The sequence below is a fragment of the Ochotona princeps genome, chromosome 2, assembly GCF_030435755.1.
Source record: "Ochotona princeps isolate mOchPri1 chromosome 2, mOchPri1.hap1, whole genome shotgun sequence".
Classification (NCBI taxonomy): Eukaryota; Metazoa; Chordata; class Mammalia; order Lagomorpha; family Ochotonidae; genus Ochotona; species Ochotona princeps.
Window position 1 is genome coordinate 157,396,699 of NC_080833.1, and position 25,109 is coordinate 157,421,807.

General features: G+C 43.0%; 1 protein-coding gene across 1 annotated transcript in view; it reads left to right on the forward strand.

The window, feature by feature from the left end:
• Nucleotides 1–25,109, forward strand: part of PTPRN2 (protein tyrosine phosphatase receptor type N2) — a 1,038,500-nt gene that overhangs the window by 374,356 nt on the left and 639,035 nt on the right. The window contains exon 5 of the mRNA XM_058660653.1: nt 24,917–25,019. Within this exon, the coding sequence (XP_058516636.1) occupies nt 24,917–25,019 (103 nt within the window). The remainder of the gene's footprint in view (nt 1–24,916; nt 25,020–25,109) is intronic.

The window sequence follows — 25,109 nt, forward strand, 5'->3', positions numbered from 1 at the left end:
AGGATTCCATCCTGCTATATGGATACAAATGGGCTGTGGCTTCTCCAGCCAGGAGACTGGACCCTGGTTCCCCAACGCCAGTCAGTTCCAGCAGTGGCAGGTCTTCATACTGTGTCTTTTGTTTACAGTACCCACAAGAGTGAGTGTGGCTGGAAGAAGAGGGACAGGAGGCAGAAAGAGTGCTTGGGGAGGAGCAGTGGGAATCCAAGAGCTCTTGGGCTTGCGGGCTTGTGTTGGGTGCATGTATCTTGATGATGATTGTATCTGCTGGCTGAATCGATCCCTTGTTCCAAGTGTAATGCCCTGCTTTGTCTCTTTTGATTTAAAGCCAGTTTGATCTGATCTAAGTGTAGCTACTCTTGCTTGCCTGCAGTTTCAATGTGTCTGAGATATGGATTCCCAGCCTTTCACTTTCAGTCTGTGTATATCTTTATTTGTGAAGTGAGGCGTCTTTTTTTGTTCAAGATTTATTTTCACTTTTATTTGAAAGGCAGAGTCACATAAAGAAGAGTCGAAACAATCATCTATCCACTAGTTCACTCCAGAAATGACCACAAAGGCCAGAACTGAGCTGATCTGCAGCTGGGATCCAGGAGTCTCCTTTGGGTCTCCCATGTGGGTTCAGGGGTTCTAGGACTTGAGCCATCCTCTGCTGCCTTCTGTAGCCTTAGGCAGGGAGCTAGATAGGAAGTGGCACAGCTGGGACACTTACCAGCGCCCATGTGGGATGCATGCACAGGTACCACTGGTGGAGGCTTAGCCTATTATGCTACAACACTGGCCCTATGAAGTGAGTTTTTTTGTAGGTAGTATAACAGTTTGGTCTCTTGTCTTTTTATCTGCTCAGCCAACCTATGCCTTTTGACTGGGGAGTTTAATCTGCTTTTTGCATCCGTAAACTTCCCAGTTTATTTTAAATCACCTGAGAGGATTTGCTTGATCAAGAGGGTGGGAGGGAAAAGGGATGCTTCCCCTAAAAGTGAGAACCATCAGGTTATGGTAGCCCCTCCCTTAGGGAGGGGTCCTCTGGGTCTGTGGTCCCCTCTGCAGCCACCTTTTCTGACAGCCAGCCTCTCAATCCATCCTTTTCAATAGCAGCCAGACTTCTACAGGCACCCTTGGGCCATTGTGGGGTGTGTCCCGGTCCTGCAGGGGGTAGTCCCCCCACAAGGATCAGCAGCAGTCAGCACAGGTGGACATAGAAAACCAGTACCTGTGGACTCAGACTCAGCTGTGTGCCTTGCAGCGGTGGTCACACTGTCATACTGCTCTCACTTTATGTTTTTTGTTCTTTGTTGAGCTCAGCGGGGAGGAGGTGAGGGTGCCTTTCTTTGTTCACAGGTGATTGTGGTGTGGGGGTGGCTGTTGAAGAAAGAAGGGAGTAGAAAGCCTGAAGTCGGCACAAGCACGGTTCTGACTCTAGGCTATGACGAAGTGGCAGAGTATCCAGAAGGACTACATTTTGTTCAGTCATTGGTGAACCCTTTGGGTTTTGATCGGCGTGTCCTTTCTGCTCATTGGGATGGCTGCTGTGAGCACACAATCCCCTTCTCCATGCCCCTCATCTGGAGGCTGTGTGATCATAGGCTTGGGGGAAGACGGTTGGGATTCTGGGGAGTGTTGATCTAAAATTGCCAGGGGGACTGTATTCAGTGAAGAAGCCAGGGCCAGAGTCACCTGAGCATGATGAGGCAGGAGAGGGCCAGATGGGAAGAGGGCATCAGGAGAAGTCCTATAGGATGGAACCCTGGAGCCCCCAGTGACATGCCTCTGGCCACTGGCTAAGGGATCAGCAGCTGCTGGACCCTGTGGGAGCACTTGCAATGATGATCTCATTTCCTTTTCACCAGGGCACTAAGACAAAGTCCTATTTTTATCCATATTGAAAGTGTGGCTCAGAGAAGCTGATGGTGTGTTTAACCTGACAGCTGGGGCAGGCCTGCACCCAGCTGAGAGTGTACCTGGCAGATTACACAGAACCTCTCTGATCCAGAGGGCAGTCCCCTCAGTGTATGTGTGCAGCCGAGGACTCTGGGCCCACACAGTCAAACTGCCTCCCTCTGCATTTAACTTAGAGCAGTAAGGGACTACGGGCATGGGGTTTCTTTGTTGTTGCCCCAAGGAACCATAAATGGCCCTTTCTAGACCCAGCGAGAAGAAGCTGGAGCTCTATTTGAATGAATCACTTCATGAAGTCAGCAACATCCGCATTTAGCCAGCGATGTCAGCCTTGTCCTTTAATGTTCTTAGGAAGGCTCTGCAATGATTAGAATCGTTGAAAATCGATGAGTGATGGTGTAATGGCTAGAACATTGGCTGCCTGCCGACTCTGTGCTCAGCAGCAGCTCAGTTCACCGTCCATCCCAACAGCAGTGCAAGGTCCATCTGCAGCCCCAGGGACTGGCGCTAGGCCCTATTTCTCAGAAGAGCCACTCTGTCTTTCAAATAAACAGTTTTCTTCTCAATCTAGGCTGATACCTAATTTGGCATCTTTACTTATATATCCAAGGCAATCTCAAACTTGACCTGCTTAAGGTGAAATTCTGTAACTTTCTCTCCCCAGTCTTTCCACTCTAGGTCCACCAACCTTCATCCTGAAGTTAGAAAGTGTTCTGGGTTGTGGCTCGCACTGTGGTGAAGCACATTAACCCTCTGCCTGTGCCACCAGCTTTGACCTGAGCCAGCTCTGGCAGTTACAGCCACTTGGGGAGTGAATTAGCGCATAGAAGATCTCTCTATCTCCTCTCCTCTTTCTGTTGTGACTCTTCAGACAAAAAAATAAATGAATCTTTTTTTAAAAAAAGAGGGTGTTTTGCATCTCTTATATCCCTCCCCTGCAAGGCCGGACTGTTTTGCTTCCTACATCTTTCCTGCTTTTTTGTCCTTCACTCTACAACAGCACCTTCCCCTCGTTCCCATTGCAAAAACATCCTATCTGGTATTCTGTGGTGTCCCAGACCTGTTCTACAGGTGGTAGCTGGCCATCCTTTGTTCCCCTTTATTTTGTTTTTACTTGAAAAATAGAGTTAAAGAGAGAGGAAGAGAGAGAGACAGAGGTTGTCCACCTGCTTGTTCACTCCCCAAATGGCCACAATAGCCAGTGCTGCATCATGCAGAAGCCATGAGCCGGGAGCTTCTCCTAAGTCTCAGAGCTCTTAAGTCAGTGCAGTGGCCCAAACACGGGAGCCATATTCTGCTGTTTTCCTAGGTGCATTAGCAGGCAACTGGATGGGAAGTGGAGCAGCTGGGACTCAAATCAGTGCCCACATGGGAGGCTGGCATTGCAGGCGGTGGCTTAACACACTATGCCACAATGCTAACCCCTGCTCATATTCTTCTGATCAACAGAAGTTTCTCTTATCATCCCCTGGGGGATCCCATGGATGTTAGCAAGGGTTTTGGGACCCTCACTACCCAGCCTTTGCCTCTCAGTAGAAACCCATACCATTCTCCCATGCTGTGGCCACTCTGCTCCCTCCCTGGCCTGCTGAGCATCTCTGGCCTGTTTCTTCCAGACTGCCTGCCCAGCTGCTTCTCTGCCCTGGGGAAGTTTCTGTCCACCCTCACGGGTTCCCTGCACCTCATTTTCTGGTTGATCCTTCTGTAGTCTCCCTCTAACGGGCTCTTTTCCAGGTGACCAGGAAGTCTCTGCCTACCATCCATTTTCATATAACCTAGCTGAATCTGACATTTTTTTTTGTTTAATTGCATGTTTTCTCCTGTGAGAATGGAAATCCCACGATGCAAGCATGAATAGAAGCTTACAGATTAAAAACCCAAATGCTAATATGTTCTTGATTTTCTCTGACTTATTTAATCAAATATTTACAAATTTTATCCATGTAGAAAGTTCTGTGTATCTACACCCCCAAGCAGCAAAGTGACTATATATAGTTAACTGAAATGTGGAGCTGAAGAAGTGTGGGTAAGGATGAGTGGTATTTCAGTCCCTTAAAACTCGTTAGTGCAGAGGTGGGCGTTTAACCAGGCAGAAAAGAGGCCTGTGTTCTGTAACAGAGTCCCTGGGGCTGATGCCTGGCTCCAGCTTTTGATCCCAGCACGCTGCTGATGAAGATGTGGGAGCCAGTGATGGCGGCTCAGGTACTGAGACTCCTGGTCAGTGTGGGAGACCTGAACTGAGTGTCTGGCTTTCAGGTTTAGCCTCAGTCTACTGCCGGCTGTTGGCAGGCATCTGGGGAATAAATTAGTGGATCTCTGTCTCGTTCTTTGCCTTGAAAGAAAGAAGTGAAGGAAATAGGAGGATAAGGAAGGGGAGGAAAGAGAAGGACAGAGAGAGCGAGCGAGCAAGAAAGAGACAAGAGGAGAGGGGAAAAGAGAAGAGAAGAGAAAAGGGAATGTAGAAAGAAGAGAAAAGGAAAGGAAAAAACGGTGGAAGGGAAGAAGAGGAAGAAAAAAAATTCCTTAACTTCTTAGTGCAATTAAATGGTGATATATTCTCTGTGGTAAGAGAAACATGCACATAGAGCCTAATTATTCCAATTGTAATCAATCAGTTCTTCTTTCAAAAACAAAACTCTTATTACTAGTATTGACTAACAACACTGGTGGAATCTACCATATTGCCAGATGCTAGGAAGGACACCTTTTTACATGCCATTTCTATTGTCTGCTCTCACAAAATAGTGGCAGAAACCAGCATTGTGACATAGTGGTTTAAGCTACCACCTGCCGAAATCCCATGTGAGTGCTGGTTCGAATCCCACTTCTAATACACCTCCCTGCAAATGTGCCTGGGGCGGGGCACTAGAAAGTGTGGCTCAAATGCTTTGGCTTGTAGACCCAGATGGAATTTTAGGCTCCTGGCTTCAGCCTGGCCCAGACCCAGCCATTGTATCCATTTGGGGAGTAGACCAGTGGATGGAAGATTTATTTGTGTACGGAACTCTATCTTTCAAATAAACATCTTTTAAAAAAAAAAAGTAAACAACGGCAGGTAATATTCCTTTTGCAGTGATTAATTGGATTTTTTAAAAAAATTAGTGGTCCAGTATATAGATTGTGTAAAATAAGATATCTGTAAGTTCTTTTAATCAGAAGCTGAGCTGTTACATAGTCATGTGATCACATCTGGTTTTTTTTTCTGCTATTTGCAAAAATGCAGAGGATAGCCAAATGCAGCACACTAGAAAACTTTGTTTTTTTGAGAGGCAGAAAAAGAGATTCCTGTACTAGTTCACTCCTCTAATTGTTACAAGATCTTGGAACTGGGAGTCATAACCTCTTTGTAGGTCTCCCATGTGGGTGGCAGGGACCCTGGTTTTGAGATATCACCACTGTCCTCAAAGGCGCACATATAGCAGCAAGCTGGAGTGGGGAGTTGGAGCCAGGAGTCGAACCTGAGTTCTCTGCTATGGGATGCAAGCTAAATGCTTGTTCCCCCACACTACACATTTTAACACAAGTATGTTGGAATAGGAAATGTCTTTATATAAACTATTCTGTTCTCAAGGAACTCATCTTGGGAAAATGGCTGTGGTTAGAACTTTCTGGAATTCTTTGAGATCTTCGTCCTTCAATAAACTGGGATGGGAAATTTGTGAATAATCTCAATAAGAACAAGTCCTTTCTCCGTGTAAGTAGAATAGTGAGGTAATTGAAGATGTATTTGTTCATAACATGAGTGACTGAGAAAAAAGAGAGAATTTCTTGATCCACTGGTTTCCTTTTGCACATGGTTGCAACAGCCAGAGCAGGCAGGCCAAAGCCAAGAAACTTCATCCTGGTCTCTCCCACGGATGGCAGTGACCAAGTACCTGAAGCATCAATACTTAGATGTATTAGCTAAGAGCAGGATCAGAAACAAAATAGCTAGGACTCCACCAGCACTCTGATGTGGAATGTCAGCTTTGTAAGTGGCAGCCCCAAAACTTCACAACCTTTTAAGCAACCTTGGAATTCTTGGAGGGATTGTGGAAATACAGTGGGGAACATTTCGGGGAGTTCCTGCTGACCCTGAGGAAGCCTAGTGCAGGCAGTGCCTGGTCTCAGTGGCGCCCCTTTCAGTCACCTCAGGGAGGACATCGAGACTCTGGGGTCTCTGTCTGTGTAGGAGGTCGCTTGATCCCTATAACCTTTTGCTCTCAATTTACAACACCCATTGTGTGTCTGCTTCGAGTCATCCTCCACAGACAGTGCTCCTTAGACCTTTCCCCAGCTTCCCTGATTCCTCCTCCTTCAAGAGTGCTTAGAATGAGAGTTCATTGCTCTGTTTTTTTAGTTTTGTTTTATCTTTTTAATTTTAACATATTTTTATGTACTTGAAGGCAGATACACACACACACACACACACAAACACACACACACACAACTCCTGTTTGCTGGTTCAGTCCTCAGTTAGACACGATGGTTCCTGGCTGTTTCTGGAACTGGAAGACAGGAACTCAAGCCAGGTCTTCCTCCTAGGTGGTAGAGTCCCAAGTACACACCTGTCACCTGCTGCCTCCCTGGGTACCCATTGGCAGGAAGCTCGTATCCGAAGTGTCGCTGGGTCTTGTACTCAGGCACGGATGTGGGATGGAGGTGTCCCAGGAAGCATCTCTGCGGTCACATTTCAGCTCGGAGTTTGTTCTGATTTTGGAATTCACCCAACCTTCCCTTGAGTAAGATGGAACGCTGCAAGGTTTGGGTTCCTGCTTGTGCCACTGATGGACCACTCTGATTCAGTATTGCTGAGCCTGAAATCAGTCCTCTTCCTCCCTCACTCCTGGAGATAAGTCTTGCCTGAGCTCCTTGCCCCAAGCGTTAGGCTGCCTTTGTCCTCAGCAACTCTTCCTCTTGCTTTTCTGCCCAGGCTGATGAAGGATCCGTCCCACTCTCTTTGTGTGGGCAGCAAATATTCTCCTTTTCCTCGCTGTTGTAAGTAGGGACTTCAGAAAGTCATGCGTAGTGGAATTAAAAGAAGCTTATTTTGTTACAAAATATTCAAAATGCATGTATACAAGGGCTCTTTGAAATGTTTATGAAAAATGAATGTCATGAAAATATGCACTTGGATTTCAGTTCCAGCTTCTGTTTTAGGTCTGCTTTTTTTTTTCAAGATTTATTTATTTTTATTGGAAAGGCAGATATACAGAGAGAAGGAGATACAAAGAGAAAGATCTTCCATCTGCTGATTTACTCCCTAAGCTGTGCCAATCCAAAGGCAGGAGCCAGGAGCCTCTTCCAGGTCTCCCTCGCAGGTGCAGGGTCCCAAGGCTTTGGGCCATCCTCATCTGCTTTTTCAGGCCACAATCAGGGAACTGGATGGGAAGCAGGGCCACCGGAATTAGAACCACCACCTGCATGGGATCTTGGAACAAGTTAGGCGAGGACTTTACCTACTAGGCTACAGCACTGGGCCCCTGCATTTTATGAACTTATTGAAGCCCCTCATTTTTCCCATTGCAGTTGGCTTCTTGTCTGCTGTGTCTCCACTTGCAGCACACCTTTCTGACCACCCTAAAATGTGGCTTTGTCCTGTGACTTCCAGGGCTCCCTGCACTCCGTGGCCTTTTCTAATTCTAATTCTCTGCATCTCCACCTGCAATCTGGCTCATGGGTTGTCATCACCTGGCTATGATCTTTCTTGAAGTGTGAGCTATACCAATTAATGATCATGAGGATCTTAGAGTGCTATAGCCAGGAGCTTAGAAAAGGAAAATCGAAGAACATAGAATAGGATAGACTGAAATATGACACTCTGGAAGGGCAAGTAATATTTTGTGAAATTTCAGTAAATCTTCAGATCTCACTGTAAAATACATTTCTTACACTTGAAACCTACTGTCCTAGTTTGTCACATGTACCTTTTATTTCTGTGGTTTTAAGAAAAAAAAAAGACTTATTTATGTGAAAGTTAGAGTTATGGAGAGAGAGCTTCTATCTTTTTGTTCAGTCTCCAAGTGGCTGAAAAAGCCAGGTCTGGACCAGACTGAAGGTGAAAGCCAGGAATTCCTTTTAGGTCTTCCTTGAGCTGACAGGGGGAAGCTTGAGTCATCTTCCACTGATATCCTGGATGAATCAGTAGGATCCTGGATCAGAGAGGGGCAGCAGACATGTGAACAGGAGCTCTGAAATGGGATGCTATTGTCACAGAGAGCAGCTTAATGTGTTGGCCCACAACACTGGCTCCTATGCTAACGTTTTATTCTTCTTGGTGCACTTATTTATATACTGTTCGGAACCATGTCCTGCGCACTTTGTTTATTCTGTTTCATGTTTTATCAGAATGCTCGACACACTGCGTGATATATAGAGTAAATTGGTGGGGCTGGTGTCTGCTGCCTGTAATACAGACATTCTGTTCTCGAGTGCCAGTTCCAGTCCCATCCATGCCACTTCTGAAGCAGCTCTCTTGCTGATGCTCCTGGGAAGGCAGTACTTAGGCCTCTGCCATCCATGTGGGAGACCTGGATGGAACTCCAAGGTTTTGCCTGTAGCCTGAATGAGACCTGGCTTTGGTGGCCATTTGAGGAGTGAACCAGAGGAGAAAGGATCACTCTCTCTCCTTTCTGTCTAGCTCATCGCTCCTTCTCTGTGTTGCTCTGGCTTTCAAATAGATAAATCTTTTAAACCGTGGCTTACCTTCATTAATTCAAAAGCAAAAGAAAAGTGGGTGGTTTGGCTCCTTGGTCTGAGGGCTGGAAAATCCATGCATCACAGCACTGGCTGGTATCTGATGAGGGCCCACCAGCTGCATCTCACCAGGGTGCCTGTCACCGCCTGGCGGGAGTGCCCAGGAGAAAGCTGAACTGTGGCTTGTCAGGAAAAGACTCAACAACCTGCCCTTACAGCACTGGTCCTGCACCCTCCCAAAGACCTAGTCCTGGCCACCTAGAGGTATTAATCCTTTTCTAGGAACTCCCACTAGGCCTTACCTCTTCAAAGACCCCACTCCCTGATACTACTGTTATGCTGGGGACCAAGGCCCTTGCACCTGAATCTCTAGGGACAAACTACATACATCCTACTTTGCCCTCTCTTCTTCCTCCTTCAGTTCTCATCCCTGGCAGCCTGCCCCTTGCATTGTCCACCGCCTCTGTCCTACAGGCCAGGCTCTGGGAAGCATAGTGTCCCCATCTCAGGCAGATGTATCCCCTACCCCTCCTCCTTCACAATATGCTGTTTTTCCCAGTGGCCTAACCAATATGGCATCCAGTTACCCTTATGTCTTGTTCTCTTTTACTTTTGCATGTAACTGATAATCAGTGTTTTGTTTGTTTGTTTTATACCAATTTTGCTTCTCAGACCATCCACGCCATGGCCTTGGAGTTCACGGCCCAGCAATCCCTAATGGACTATTTTGATAGTTGTCCTGTAATGTGCTTCCCTTCTCTCTGCCATCCTCATTATTCGCAGACCCTGAGGATTAAAGCAGGAGATATGTAAAACAGACCTCTGTAAATAGTAAAGTACAATGATTTAAAATTTTTATATCGTAATGGCATGTGGATCACCTTTTAAGACACGGTTGAACAGTATATCTGTTACATTCAGAAAACTTTCATCACTCCCCAGGTTATGGGGTGATCAAGGTCTCTTCAGACTGCAGTCTCTCTACTTCCCTCTGCTGCCTAATTGGACACCCCACTCACCACCCCACATTACACAATGCTCCTTTTTACCATTGTGTTATCTTGCAGTTCTTCTCTAATCCATCTCTGTCTGTTAGAAATCTATTTATCTTTCCAATGCCACTTACAAAGCCCCCGTCAATTCCCCAACTCTGATTAATCTCTTCGTTTCTCCATTTGCTTAGGCGTTTGCTTACAACTTGCGCTTGTACTTATCACACTCCAACTTGTGTCTAGCCAACAGTGACCCCATCCATGTTCAACGATGGACTGAAGGAGAACACGGGAGTTGGTTAGAGCTGAGTTACCTGAATGAGATCAGAGAATGAGTAACCTTCTGGGATTGGCTTTTGTTACTCAACGCAGTGTGCAGGTTGTGGTGTGTGGTAGCAGTTCTAACCTCTTTATTTCTAAGTGTCCTTCTGTGGTGTGGATTTAGCCATTCATTCACTGAAGGACATGCGTTTGGGATTAATAAAAGAAGTTGAGGTAAATGCTTATATCCAAGCATTTGTGAGAACATAAATATTCCTTTCTTCAGGATAAATAACCAGGTATTCAACTATTGTTTTTTATGACAAATGTGCACATATGTGTAATCGGAGAAAAAACGGAAAGAGAGATAGAGAATGCGGATCTTAACCATAACGTCATGTGTCTCCTGGTCATGTGTCTCCCTCATGAAATAGGATTCTACACACTGCAGGCTGCTGCATGTGCCCTGCTTTCTCACTTCAGACTTGAAATTTTAAAGAAATTGTCACACTATTTTCCAAAATGGCTACATCGTTTTACATTCCCGCCAGGAAATGTACAGAGGGATCCAGTTGCTCTGTGACCTTGCCTGGGTTTGACGATGTCATTATTTTTTGTTCCCGGCAACGCAGTAAGTGTGTGGTGATAGCTAATGTGGGTGTAATTTCCATTACCCTAGTGGTTGATGTGTATCTTCTGTGTGCTTATTGGTCACATGTAGGTTCTCTTCAGTGAAATTTCCACTCGTGACTTTTACCCATTTTTAAATTGGATTTTAAAAAGATGTTCAGTTTTGAGAGCTCTGTAAACATCGGGTTCTAATCCTTTGACAGATATGTGGTTTGCAAATATTTCTCTTCCTCTCAGCTTATCTTTTTTATCCTTATAACTAGGCTCTTGTTGGGAGAGTAAAGGTTTTCCTAATTTGTTGAGGTCATTTTAAGTGCGTTTCTTTTGAATGAACATCACTTAACATCTAGTCAAAGAACTTTTTGTTATCTCTAGGTACAAAGATTTTTTTCCTGAAAGTATTTTTTGTTTTGTTTCATGTCCATGAGTTGTATCTTGTGTAAATGATGAGGCTTCAATGGTAGTCTCTATTTTATCTATAGTTATCCACTCATTCTGACACTGTATACGGCAGGTGCAGCCTTCCCACTGTTAGGTTGTGTTTGAAACTTTGTTACAAATCATTTGGACATATTTACGTGGATCCATGTCTGGGTTTTCTGTCCATCCCGCTGTTGTGTTTGTCTGTCTCTTTCTACTCCACAGTCTTGAATAAGTAACTTTACGGTAAGATTTGAGATTATGTATAAAGATCCTTTCCACATCATTTTTCTTTTTTCAAATTGTTTTAGCCACTCTAATTTTTAACGAATTACGTAGAAATATCTTCTCTTTTGCTACAAAGCATCTTGCTGGGATTTTGATGGGAATGATAGTAAATGTTTGTATCGATTTGGACATAATTGACGCTATTATGTGGAGTGTCCATCAGCAGGGTATGTTTCTTTTAGTTCTGTCTTGGTTTCTTAATTTTCATTGTACAAATACTGTATATGTTTTGTTAGATAAATATCTAAATATTTAATCATTGAGTGATTGTGAACAAGATTTCATTTTTAGTTCTTGTCTACGTGTCCATTGTTAGTGAATAGAAAATAGCTTACCTAACATACCAGTTTTAGAAGTTTTTTTTAACTATTTAAAGATTTCCCATGTAGATATTATACCATATGGAAATGGGCACTGTTTCTTAACTATTTATTTATTTTATTATTCCATGATACATTTCTGTAGGCTCTGGGATTTCCCTTCCTCTTTCTCCAAATCCCCTCTCTCCAACTGATTTCCACCATATCGTCCCAATACTACAGTTCTTCACAATCAGTCATAAGTCCATCATTCTGCTATTTAAGTGTATCCTGACATTGAAGAAATGGACAACGGCAGAAAGCCCAGCACCCTATTATCCACGTACATTTAGCAGGTTAACTTCCTTACCATCTTTGGTAAGGAAGTAGAGCTGCATATTGCATTGTATATTCACATCTGGATATGATAGTTTCTACTACACAGTTACTGTATATCCCCTTAAATGAAAAACCATAAAATAAAATCAGCAACAGAAAAATGGAAAATTTACAGCAATATGAAGTTAAATAACATGCTACTGAATGACCAATGTGTTGCTGAAAAAATGAAAAAGAAAACAAAAATCCTTCTTGGAGAGACTAATGCTATTGTATGATCTATGACTCAGTGAAGAGTTTAATAAGAGAAAAGAATCTGTTTTGAAGAAATGAAAATAAAAATCGAAATTTCAACCTGAAATGTAGTAAAAAACAGTATTGAAAGGGCTATTGATGTTATATTTTCCTGAAGGTTGCCTTAAATGAGAGAGGACATGTGATATTTGTCCTTTGGGGATTGGCTTGTTTCACTGAACATAACAGTCTCTAGTTGGGACTATTTGGTTGTAAATGGTAAAATTTCATTCTTTTTAATGTTTGAGTAGTATTCCATGAAGTAGATGTAACACAATTTCTTTTTATTTATTTATTTATTTAGTTAGTTAGTTAGTTAGTTAGTTATAATCTTACTTAGTTGATTAGGGTACAAGGGGTCAAGGGCTACAGGAAAGTGGGTAATACCATTGTTTCCACATGAATATCATCATTCCTCCCCTTGTATCTGGGGTCAGGGGAGAAACAAAGGGAGAAGCCCCACCCAGCCTCCCACCCATCTCAGGTCCCCGATGTGAGGCACGCTCCGAGGGTCCTGCTCAAGCAGTTTTGATGGTTCAACAGGTCTGAATTGCTGCCAATCTTGCCACTCTAAGTGCAATGAAATCTCTTCAGAATCCACTGGCTGACATAGTCTCTTCATGGTTGGGGTTCTGAGATGAGCAGTTCAGTTGGAGGGATCTCCAAAGAAATTTCATCTGAGATGATCCCAAACCTGATTCTTGTGTGTGCTTGCCAGTTCAGGGTCTGGCATAGTTCATCACCCCAATCAACTTATGTACATGCTGGTCATTGCAATTGCTGGGTCAGTTCTGTTTCCAGTCCTGTCATCCCCTTGAACCAATGGGTGTTGTAGTCCAGCTCGATTCTACCCACTTCATACTTGGCCCTCACACAAACTGGTGGGAGCTGCAGCCCAGTTGGGGCAACTCCCTATAACCCCCACCAGGCCGGCCCCTTATCCTGGTTCCCATGCATGCCAGTATGTTCTGCAGACTAGTCCAGTCTGTCCCACATCCCATTTAGCTCTCGTACATGTCAATGGGCATTGAAGCCTAGTTCAACCCAACCAACCTACTATCCAGCCCATACACATGCTGGTAAGTGCCTTTCTGTGTAGCCACCCCTGCCCCTGTCCTGGTTACCGTGCTCTCCAGTGGTAGTGGTTACCCAAGAGGGATGTGCCCACGATCTCCCTACTAAACCACTACAACTTCTGGATTGTACACTCTCCAGGTGGTTCTGGCATTTAACTTAACAGAATTGGTCCCCAGAGAGGCAAGCCTCAGCCATCTGAATCTGCCGCAAAGCCCAACCAACCCTCACCCACTCTAGTTTTTGCTTGCACCAGTAGGAACAATCAGCCCAACCTGGCTTTTCCCAATCTAGCTCACCTGAGGTCCACAGGTATTGTAGCCCTGCCTGGTCTGGTCTGCTCCCATCCCAACTCATGCTCTTCAGTGGGAGTGGTTGTCCAGTAGGGGAGCCCACATTCGCCCTGTTGGCTTTGCCCCTTCCTTCCCTGGGTCTCATGTGTGCTGTTTGGGCGCTGGTACCACATCTGGTACGGCTCACCTTACTTTGGCACTCCTTAATGTGCACTGGTAGATGTTGTGACCGAACCCGGCCCGACCCACACTCCACGCTGGTATTCGGATTCACCAGCAGTTGATGTGAATGGATTCAGCCTGGTCTGCCCCCCACCTATGCCATATGTATGATGGTGGGTATCTTTGTCTGGCTTGGTCTGGGTTGCTCCCTATCGTGATGCTTGCCCTCAGCTGTAGGGACTGTGTCCTGTCAGAACAGTTTCCCAAGCTTCTCCTTCAGAACCTCTCCGTCTGCCAGATCTTACGTGTACTGGTGGGTCCATGGGCCAGCCCTGCCTGCTGGCCTTCAATCCATTCCAGTTCTTGCTGTTGGCTGTTTCATCCCAGTCAAGGCTTGTCCACACTCAGGCACTGCTCACACATGGCTCAGTAGGGGCAGAGACCCAGCCTAGTCCTTCCTACATCTACCCAGGTTCTCCAGAGGACCAGATGGTAAAGGCGTCTAGCCCAGCTTGGTGTGCCCAGCCCCAGTTCACACTTGTGCTAAAGTAGATTGCAGTCATATCCAGACCAGAACGCAGCCCCCATTCCAGCCCCCGCTCCCTCCTGTGGGAATCTCAACCTAGCAAATGTGTACTCTCACAACTCCCTAACTGAACCTATTCCCAGCCCTAGATTACATGTGTGCCAGTGGTTGCTCTGACCCAGTTGACTTTGCCCTTTACCTGTCTCAGCATTCGCCTTTGATGCTGTGGAATAGTATCCCTGGCTCATGCAGACCAGTCGGTACAAGAGCTTAGTTCGGGGACCTCATCAAACTAAGAAGCTTCTGTACAGCGAAGGAAACAACCAACAAAGTAAAAAAGCAACCCACAGAATGGGAGAAGATCTTTGCGCACGACATAGGTGACAGAGAGCTAATTTCCAGAATATACAAAGAACTACAAAACAACCAAAATGTCAAAACAACCAAGCCACTCAAGAAATGGGCACGGGAAATGGGCAAACACTTCACAAAAGAACAAACCCAAATGGCAAATAAACTTATGAAAAAATGCTCAAGTTCCCTGGCAATAAGGGAAATCCAAATTAAAACATCAATGAGGTACCACCTGACGCCAGTAAGACTGACCCACATGAATAAAAGCACCAACAACACTTGTTGGCGAGGTTGTGGGGAAAAGGAACCCTACTCCACTGCTGGTGGGGCTGCAGGTTGGTACAGCCTCTATGGAAATCAGTATGGAGAACATTCAAACAACTCAAAATCGACATACCGTATGATCCAGCAATAGCACTCCTAGGAATATACCCAAAACACCTGTTTTATGAGAAGCCAACATGCACCCCTATGCTCATAGCAGCACAATCAGTAATTGCAAAAACATGGAAGCAACCAAAATGCCCATCAGCAGAGGATTGGATAAGAAATCTATGGTTCATCTACTCCATGGAATACTACTCAGCTATTAAAAAAAACAAAATGCAGTTCTTTGTGGCCAAATGGGCCAAACTGGAAACCATAATGCTAAGGGAAATGGGCCAATCCCAAAAGGTCAGATACCACATGTTTGCGTTAATTTAAGATGATATGATGTTATGTAAAACATGTTATTTTATGTATATTATGTTATATGTTGTGTGTAAACTAAAACTGAATTGACAATGAGGTGATCACAGAAGATGGTTAAGAAATTGCAATTGTTTTTAACATACTGGTTACTCAATACTATAACTATTAGTTACACAACGAAATTAATTGTTGCTGAGGGTATGTTGGAGCCTTTAATTGATCGGGTTGATAATCTGATGGTTCTGCCCTCGGACCGGACAGGGTCTCCCCAGGAAGCTGAGGAACTAGATTGGACTATAAGATGTTGGACTCTATGTTTAGTTTATGCTTGCAAAGAGGGAATCTCAACTGTACTTGATCAGTGGATATGCAACAAGGTGGAAAATTCCACATGGGGGAAGGGCTGGGGGAGGGGTGGGGAGATTCCCAATTCCAACGAAATGTAATCAATGAATAAAAAAAAATAAAATATAAAAAAAATAAAAAAACTATGAGAGAAATAAAGGGAAACAACATTGATTTATTGTCAATATGTATACATTTCTTTTCCTCTTCGAAGGGAGAAGTTAGATCCACAGTGATTCAAATCGCTTTTTAAAAAGTTGCAGATTTTTGTCTTTTTAAAAAAGTGACTTAGGGGTCACTGCAGTCTCTTTGAGAATCTAAACTGTATTTGTTTAAAGGTATAGATTTTGTGAATTTGTGTAAAATCACTCTGCATGTACTGTGAAATTTTAACTCAGATTTTATGACTGTGGCATAAAACTAATAAAACTATCCAAATATTGAAAAAAAAAAAAACAAACAAGAGCTTAGTTCGTCATGACCTGTGTTCCATCCTGATTTCTGTTCTTTTTTGTGAGTTGAAGTTTACTCGGCCCTGCCTGGTCCACCCCTGAGCTGAGTAGCAGCTCAGCCCACCCCAAATCCTGTTTTAGGATGCACCTTCGGGTGGTGCTGCCTTGACCTGCCCAGACTGTTGCCGGTTCCTTTACCCATGAGTGATGACAGGTTCCACGGTCACACCTAGGTCAGCCCATCACCACCCCAGCTTGTGAGCTAATTAACAGGCCTTGTATTTCCACAGGGTTGGGCCCACACTTCCCCCATAGAATCTACCCCCGGACCTGGTTCTCTTGCATGCTGGTTAGTGTCTGGACACTGCCAAGTGTAACCAGTCCACTGTTCTACCACTCAGTCAGGTACTGGTACCTAGCCCTGCCAGACAGGCCCCCATCCATAGCTTTGGTATGAACTGGTGTATGGCAGTCAGTGATGCTCTATGTTAACAGCCCATCTCAAGATTCCCATGTGGGCTGGTGAATCAGTCTGGCCCAATTAGATCCTTTGGACTCTCCCCTCCAAACCATCAGGTCATAGTCCCCATGCTTGCCAGAAAGTTCCGTTGACCCCATTGCCGGGAATCCACCCAGAATTCATCCCTCACCTGCACTCACACAGGCCGTATCCCTGGATGTCCTAGGCAGCAATTATATATCCTAAAATCCCCCAAAGCCTAGGACTTAGTCACTGCCTTTTGGCAGTGACTTTGGCCTGAGTCCCCAGCATTGGGTCCGTCCTGGCTGGGACACCCTCCCCCACAGCTGCCACACTGCAAGGAGCTGCTTTTGTCCCAACCCCATGGGCAAACACAGCCCAAACCCTTCCTACCGCAAGGTCTTAGCGGCAGGGTGGAGCCAGGGCCTTAATCCAGTTCCCAAGTTTCCCTCATGGTGTACTTACCCTGAGGGAAGAGATCTCTCAGATCTGGAGAAAACCTAGGACTCGGTCACTGCATGTCGGCAGTGACTTTGGGTGAGTCCCCAGCTTGGGTCCAGCCTGGCTGGGACACCCCCAACAGCTGCTACACTGCAGGGAGCTGCTTTTGCCCCAACCACATGGCTGAATACTTGATGTACCACAGTTTCTTTATCCACTCCTTGTCTGATGGGTTTCTGGGTTATTCCCATGTCTTTGCTATTGTAGGTTGCACTGCTGTAAATATAGGATTACAAGTTGAGCTGTGGTTATGCAACAAGGTGGAGGAATCCACCATGGTGGGAGGGTTTGGGGAGGGGTGGGAGAACCCATGTATCTATGTAACTGTGTCACATAATACAATGTAATTAATGAAGTTAGATAATAAATAATTAAAAAAATATATAGGATTACAGATCCCTTTCTCATATGCAGATCTCATTTCACTTGAATATATTCCCAGCAGTGGGATAGCTGGGTCATACAGCAGTTTTATTTTCAGTTTTCTTAGCCCTCTGCATACTGACTTCCAGAGTGGTTGCACTACCAACAGTGAAAGAGGGTCCTTTGTATGCTTTCTTCTAATAGTTTGATGGTTTCTGGATGCCAATTTAGGTCCTTGATCCATTTGAAACTGATTTTTGTGTAAGGTGACAGGTGAGGGTCTTGCTTCTTACCTTTGCAGGCTGCTATCCAGTTTTCCCCACAGCGTTTGTTAAAGAGACCAGATTTTCCCTGTATTATTTTAAGTTCTTCTGTATATGTGTGGACTCCCTTCTGGGCTTTCCACTGTGTTCCATTGATCTTCCTTTCTGTTTCTGTACCAGTACCAGACTGTTTGGATGCCCACTGCCCCGTAGTTTATCTTGAGGTCTGGGATTGTGTTTCCTCCTGTTTCGTATTTTTTGTTTAGGATAGCTTTGGCTATGTGTGGTTTTTTGTGTTTCCCGATGAACTTTTGTATCATCATTTCTATTTCTGAGAAGAATGTTGTTCAGATTTTGATTGGGATTATGTTGAATCTGTATATTACTTTTGGTAATAGTGACATTTTGATTATGTTGATCCTGCCGACCCAGGAACTTGATACGTTTCTTCATTTTTTAAAAAAATATCCTCTTTTTTTAAGGTTTATTCATTTTTATTGTAAAGTCAGATATACAGAGAGGAGAGACAGAGAGAAAGATCTTCCGTCTGCTGATTCACTCCCCAGGTGGCCGCAATTCACTCCCCAAGCTGAGCCGACCTGAAGCCAGGAGCCAGAAGACTTTTCTGGGTAGGGTCCCAAGGTTTTTGGGCCATCCTTGACTGCCTTCCCAGGCCATAAGCACGAAGCTGGATGGGAAGCAGGGCTGGTGGGATTAGAACCGGCGCCAATATGGGATCCTGGTACATTCAAGCTGCCAGGCTTTGGCGCTAGGCCCAGGGGATCTATTTTGTTGATTTTTTTTTCAAAAACCAGCACTTTGGGTCCAGCATGGTGGCCTAGCAGCTAAAGACCTCACCTTGAATATGCTGGGATCCCATATGGGCACCGGTTATAATCCCAGCCACTACACTTCCCATCCAGCTGCCTGCTTGTGGCCTGGGAAAGCAGTTGAGGACGGCCCACAGTCTTGGGACCCTGCACCTGTGTGAGAGACCTGGAAGAGGTTCTTGGCTCCTGGCTTCGGACTGGCGCAGCACCGGCCATTGCAGTCACTTGGGTAGTGAATCATCGGATGGAATATCTTCCTCTCTGTCTCTCCTCCTCTCTGTATATCCCCCTTTCCAATGAAAATAAATAAATCTTAAAAAGAAAAACAGTATTTTGATTCATTGGCATTATGTATTGTTTTTTTGATCTCTGGTTTATTTCCTCTATTATTTTGGTTATTTCTTATTTCCTGCTAATCTTGGGATTGCTTTGCTGCTGTTTTTCTAGATCTGTTAACTGTTGGTTCACTCATTTACTTGGTGCTTTTTTAATTTTACAATATGAGCATTGATTGAGATGAACTTTCCTCTTAACATTGACTTGACTGTGTCCCATGAGTTTTGATATGTTGTATCTTGATTCCTTCATTGATTTCAAGCAATTTTTAACATTTTTCTCTTTGATTTCCTCTGTAACCCATTGTTCATTGAGAAGCATATTATTCAGTCTCCAGATCTGGGCATGTGTCTGGGGTATTTTAAACTATTGGTTTTTAGTTTCACTCCATGATGGTATAAGAAGATGCATGGTAAAATTTTGATTTTTATGAAATTTGCTGAGGCTTGTTTTTCAGCCTGTAACATAGTCACTCCTGGAGAAAGTACCATAAACTGATGAAAAAAAAAGTGTATTCTCTGTCTGTAGGTTGAACGTTTCTGTAGATATTAATTAAGTCCGTTTGCTTTAGTGTCTGGTTGAGCTTTGTTATTTCCTTGTTGATCTGTCCATTGGTGTTAGTGGGGAATTAAGGTCCCACATTGTTATTGTATTGGAGTCTGTTTCTCTCCTTAGATCCATTAGTATTTTTCCACATAGCTAGATGCTCTGACATTTGGTATGTTTATATTTATTATTGTGATCTCTTCCTGCTGAATAGATCCTTTGATCATTATGTGGTGTCCCTTTTTATGGCTTCTAATTTTTTCACATCAAAGTCTACGTTATCTGATATAAGAACGGCTACAGTAGCTCATTTTTACTTCCCATTAGCCTGGAATAATTTTTCCATCCTTTCACTTTCATTTTCCACCTATCTGTTGGTGAGATGTGTCTCCTATAGATAGCAGAAAAGTTTTTTGGGGGATCCAGTTTGCTAATCTCTGATGCTTGATTGATGAGTTTAAGCCATTTATATTCAGGGGTATTATGGATAGGCAGTAATTTGGTCCTGTCATTTGGCAATGGCTTGTTCATTGTTTGATTTAATCTTTTCCTGAGATGTTTTCTAGGTTTGCCTTTGATTTTCGTGCTTGCTATTCCTTGTCTCTGTCAAGAGAACATCTTTAAGCATCATTTGTAGAGCAGATCTGGAAGAGGCAAATTATTTGAGATTTTTGCTACTATGGAAGAGTTTTATTTAATTTCAAGGACAAAGGAAAGAGTTTTGGGATAAGTTATTCTGGGCTGACAAGTTTTCCCCTTTAAAATCTAGCATTTCTCACTCCATTCTCTTCTGGCCTGTAAAGTTTCCTCTGAGGGGTCAGCTGTGAGTCTGATAGGGGCTACTCTAAATGTTAATTGATTTTTTTTTGCATGCATGTTTAAGGTTCTTTTCCTTAAGTTCGACTGAAAAGAGCTTGATTATCAAGTGTTGTGGTGAATATTACTTTTGGTCAACCCTGTTGGGAGTTCTTTGCCCCTCCTGGATGTTGTTTACTAATTCTTCCTATTTGGAAAGTTTTCATTTAATGTTTCATTAACAATATCTTTAAACCCAGCTTCTCTTTCCACACCTTCTGGAACTCCCATAACTCTTACATTTGGCCTTTGTAATGGTGTCTGTTAATTCTTGAATATTTTTTTTTGACTGAGTTAGATCCATATCCAGCTTTTAAATTCTTTCCCCAGCGTGGCAAGAAATCCTGAGATTCATTCTTCTGCCTCACTCATTCTATTATTGAAGCTTTCCACTAAATTTTAAATTTGTTTTATTGTGTTCTTAATTTTCAGCAAATCAGCTTTCATTTGAATCATTGCTGCTATTTGTTGTATGACACATTCCTTAAATTCTTTGAACTCCTGTATGTGCTTCTCATTATTGATTCAACACTTTTTAAGTTTTTTCAGTCTCCCATTTTCTCGATGTCTTCCTCACTTAACTCTGAGGTTGACAAAGGCTTTTGTTCCTGCAGGGGAAGCATCAGTAATATGCATTGTGTCTTTGTCTCTTCCTTTGCTCTTGGTCATTGCTATTCTGGTTAGAGGATTCCTCTCTTTAGGGCTTGTTTCTAAGCTGTGTTGCCCACTGCTCTATAGATCAATTTTATTGATTGTGTTTGGTACCTGGTTCTTCATTTACAATCACTTGTGTCGCTCCCTCCAGCAAGTTTCAGTCCTGAATTCTTGTGCTAGGCTTCTACCATGGTCTCTGTAGCCCCAGCTCCTGGCTCTTCAGCCCCTGTGATTCTGGGTTGTGGCTGCCCCCTTGCCTGCACAACCTTCCTTCTATTCCTGGCTCCATCAATGCCTGGATTAGGGAGATGCCAGCTGTCCTAAGTCACTGGGTGCTGGTCTTGCCAGAACCTGATGGCCTTTAGGTCTGAGCACCACCTAGTCCTGTTTTGGTTGCAATCCACAGGATGTCAAGTCGGTACTGATTTCCCTGGGGGAGCAATGGAATGCACTAAGCCCAAATTGATTTTGCTCTTGGTTTAGCACCTATGCAGCTCACTGTTTTCACGCTGGTCTCAGTCTTTGCCACACTGCACAAAATGTCTCCTGATCACTTCTGGCTTAGTACACTCTCAGCTCACTGTTGTACCTCTATTCCTGCAACCTTTGCCACAGTACAGAAAATGGTGCCCAGTGTGGCAGTGGTAGGGTTTGTGCTGTGAAAGCCATCCATCCACACCACCTCTTGGGGTCTGCCACTTGTCTCTGCTCGTGGTCAATTAAACAAATCAGCAGGATGGGCAGTTCTTTGCCTTAGTCTACCTCCTGATCTCCTAGTGAACTCCTCTTCCCACCGGTTATCAGTAGAGCTCTGACCACTGCTGGGGTATCTGATTATGGCAATACCACTGTGTTGTCCCTGCTGCTTCCCAGTGTCAGTGAGTCTTCAGGTGTCCCTCTGCCACTGGCCTCTCCCCTCCCAGCTCCTGAAATCTGTCCTCTCTGCTTCACCCTGGCTAATTATTCTCCATCAATTTAAATGTGTCCTTGCCCTATCCTGCCACCTTGCCAACCCAATGGGCACCATTTTATTTCTTTCATCCTGATCTGCATCCATATCTTTCCCCATTGAGTTGAGTGTAACTTCCCACGTATGTTGAATGAGTGGTGAGAGGGCCTTGTTCCTTTCCATTCATCATGGTGCTGGTTGTGAGATGTGTGCGCACATTCGTTAGCAAGCTGAGGACGTTTCTCTGGATTTCATTTGCTCGGATAGTTTCATCATGAGCGGGAGTTGGAAATTTTTAAATGCTGTTTCCATGTTGACTGCTGTGAGCATGTGTTGTTTTGCTTTAACCTACTAGTATGGTTCATGACACTGCCGCAAATTTTGCTGTATTTTATGTTCGTTTTCATTCTATTTCATGTTTTCTTTTTTCCATAGCCTACTCCTTTACCAGATTCTCTTTGAGTTACAGATTATGTGGAAATGTATTGTTTGGAAATTTTCAGACAGTTTTCTATCACTTCCCAAGTAGACTTCTGCTTATATTTCTGGGATTACCTTTTTTCATTGTCAATTTCTGCTGCACATATTTTGCACTGGTCTTTTGGATGCATACATATTTGAGAGAACCATGTCTAATCACTTTAAAATTGTCTTATTTGTCTCTGGCAACAATTTTTTTTTGCTCCAAAGATTAATCTGATATTAGTATAGTTACCGCTATTATTGCTTAATTAATATTTCTATGTTAATCACAATTTTAGTTTTATTTTTCCTATATCATTTATATTAAGATAATTTTTTATAGATACCATATAGTTGAATCTTTTCTTTAATCTTCTCAGCCATCATTTATGTTTTTATTGGTTTATTTATACTTAATATGTTTATTAATGTAATTTTTTAACACCTTTATTTGCTTTAAAAACATAAGACTTCTTGTACAATAAAGCATAAGCATGTTTCATTTACAAAGTCAGAATATTAATGTAATTTTAATTTAGAATTGAATTAAATAGTGGATATCTCATTTTAATTTCTTTTTTCTACTTGTTTTATTTTTTTTGGTTTTTTTCCCCTCCCTTTCCTTGGGATATTTTAATTTTAGTTTTTCAATATTCAGTTAAACTATCTATAAGGATTTTGAGCATTTGTCACAATAACTTTTTTAGTCATTTCTTTGGATATTACATTATATAGACATTTCTTCTCACAGTTCATTGGTTTGGATAAAATATAGAATCTTCACCCCCACTTGTGATACTTGGCATGTTCCTCTAGTTTTTAATTGTTTAGAGAGCTTTTCTACCAGAGTTGAAAAGGACATCAGGCAATATGAAGTCAAACATTCAACTCAAGGGAACAGATGCTTACTGTATTGACTCACATTGTTACTTTTCCATATTCCTTTTTATTTTTGATGTCCCAAGTTTTCTTCTCTTAGCGTTTCTTTTTTTACTGAGAGAAGTTCATTTAGTGTTTAACGGTAGGTCTTCTGATGAAAAACGTCCTGGTTTTTGTTTATCTGAGACTTTCTTAATTCTCTCTCAACCTCCTTTTAACGACAGTTAAGATGGTTTCTGTCATGATCCCAGGAGAGGCTAGAGATTTGGCTTAAGGAGTATAGGGTCTTCCTCAGGCTTGCCAGCATTGATGACCCTGCTCAGTTGGGCAAAACCCTATCCCAGAGTCTACGTAGCTCAAACTTCTGTGCTCTTTAGATAAAAAAAAAAAAGTGCTAAATATCAGTTCAATTTTGCAAATGAGATTTTTTTCAATATTGAGTTTATTTTTGGCCCTTGATTCTTTTATGTTTAAATAAAAGAATATAAAGCTATCTTTTGGAGAATAACATGGTTATAATATGCTTCATTTCAGCATTGTGCTAACATTAAAATGTGTTTTCAGTTGAGCAGTTTCCTGGGAATGGGCAATTCTAGTGACATAAGCATACATTTCATAGAGGGTGCTTTTGGCAAATGGAATAGATTTGCTTATCATTAAGTACACTTAGTCCTGAGTAAAGGTAATAGTGAGTGTGGGCCTATTCTCTCTGCAGCAACCTATTCTCTAAATGTTGCATTCCAAACACTGCCGCCTAGAACAAGTTGGAGACCATCATGTTTGGTGAATTTCCCCAGCAACTTCCACTTTGGGTAATGACATTCAATATTCCAGGATGTGAAAATATTCCAGCTTTCGGTGTCTTACTATTTCTTAAACTTGAAAATTTCTGGATTTGCATTTGAAAAAGACATTCAGATGTACTCATGAGGACAGGTTGCATTTTCTCAGTATTTCTTCTAATTCCATTCAGCATATGTGTTTCTGGACATGCTTACCTCCCTCCTCACAACAATCCTGATTTGAAGATTTTGGTAATGTGTTTTTGTATAGGGCAAAAAATATATCTCTGTAATTACATGATATTTAGTGATTAGATAATTATAGATAATTGCATAGGGTAGTTCTAAGTGCTGAAGTGTTACCACAAGATCTAAAATGTACAAATTGCATAATAATTATTCTTGGGAGTTATTTGGTAATTCTGAGCATAATTATCATGTGATCCACAGTGCATGTAATTAATGCATAATCACATGGATTTTGCCTTCATAACTACTTCACCCTTGTTATAAGGCTCTTTGTCATAACATTTGAGTGTAAATATAATGTAATTGGCTGCCAGATACAGTACATTAAGCCCCTTGATAATTGCTTTCACAGTAACAATACCCCCTATTCCATTCCAAATGCTTGCCTCTTAAGCACGATGGGGTTAGGAAGAACAAATTGCCCATGATATGGTGGTGAGCAGGCAGAATAGCGCATGAGTGCTGCGTCGTCCACCATCACCGACCAGAACCTCACCATGTAGAAAAGTCTCCATCTTTTATATTGGACCAAGATCTTTTTTTTCTAACAAAAGTCCTATTTAGTTTAACACTCCTTGCTTGATACACTTTAAGAATCCCTCAAAACTTTTTTTAGTGGCCATGCACCTGTTATTTGTATGGTCTAACAGTGCAGAGACAGAGCCCCTTGGTTTGCTGGAAGGAAAACACTTGCAAGGAGGGCAGTTAAAGAAATCACTTGATGTGCATTTCCACATTGCTAATATGGCTTTTTCCACTTTCCCTCACAGGTTTTACGTGGCAGGATGACTATACCCAGCATGTGATGGCCCAGGAACTTGCAAACCTCCCCAAAACCTACCCGAGGCATCCTGAAGCTCCCAGCTCAGCCAGGTATATGTAGACTCAGTTTACCACTTCTTGCTTCTCCAGAATTTTGTCCGTTATGTCTATTACACAGTGCTTTTTAATGGGGAGGGTGTG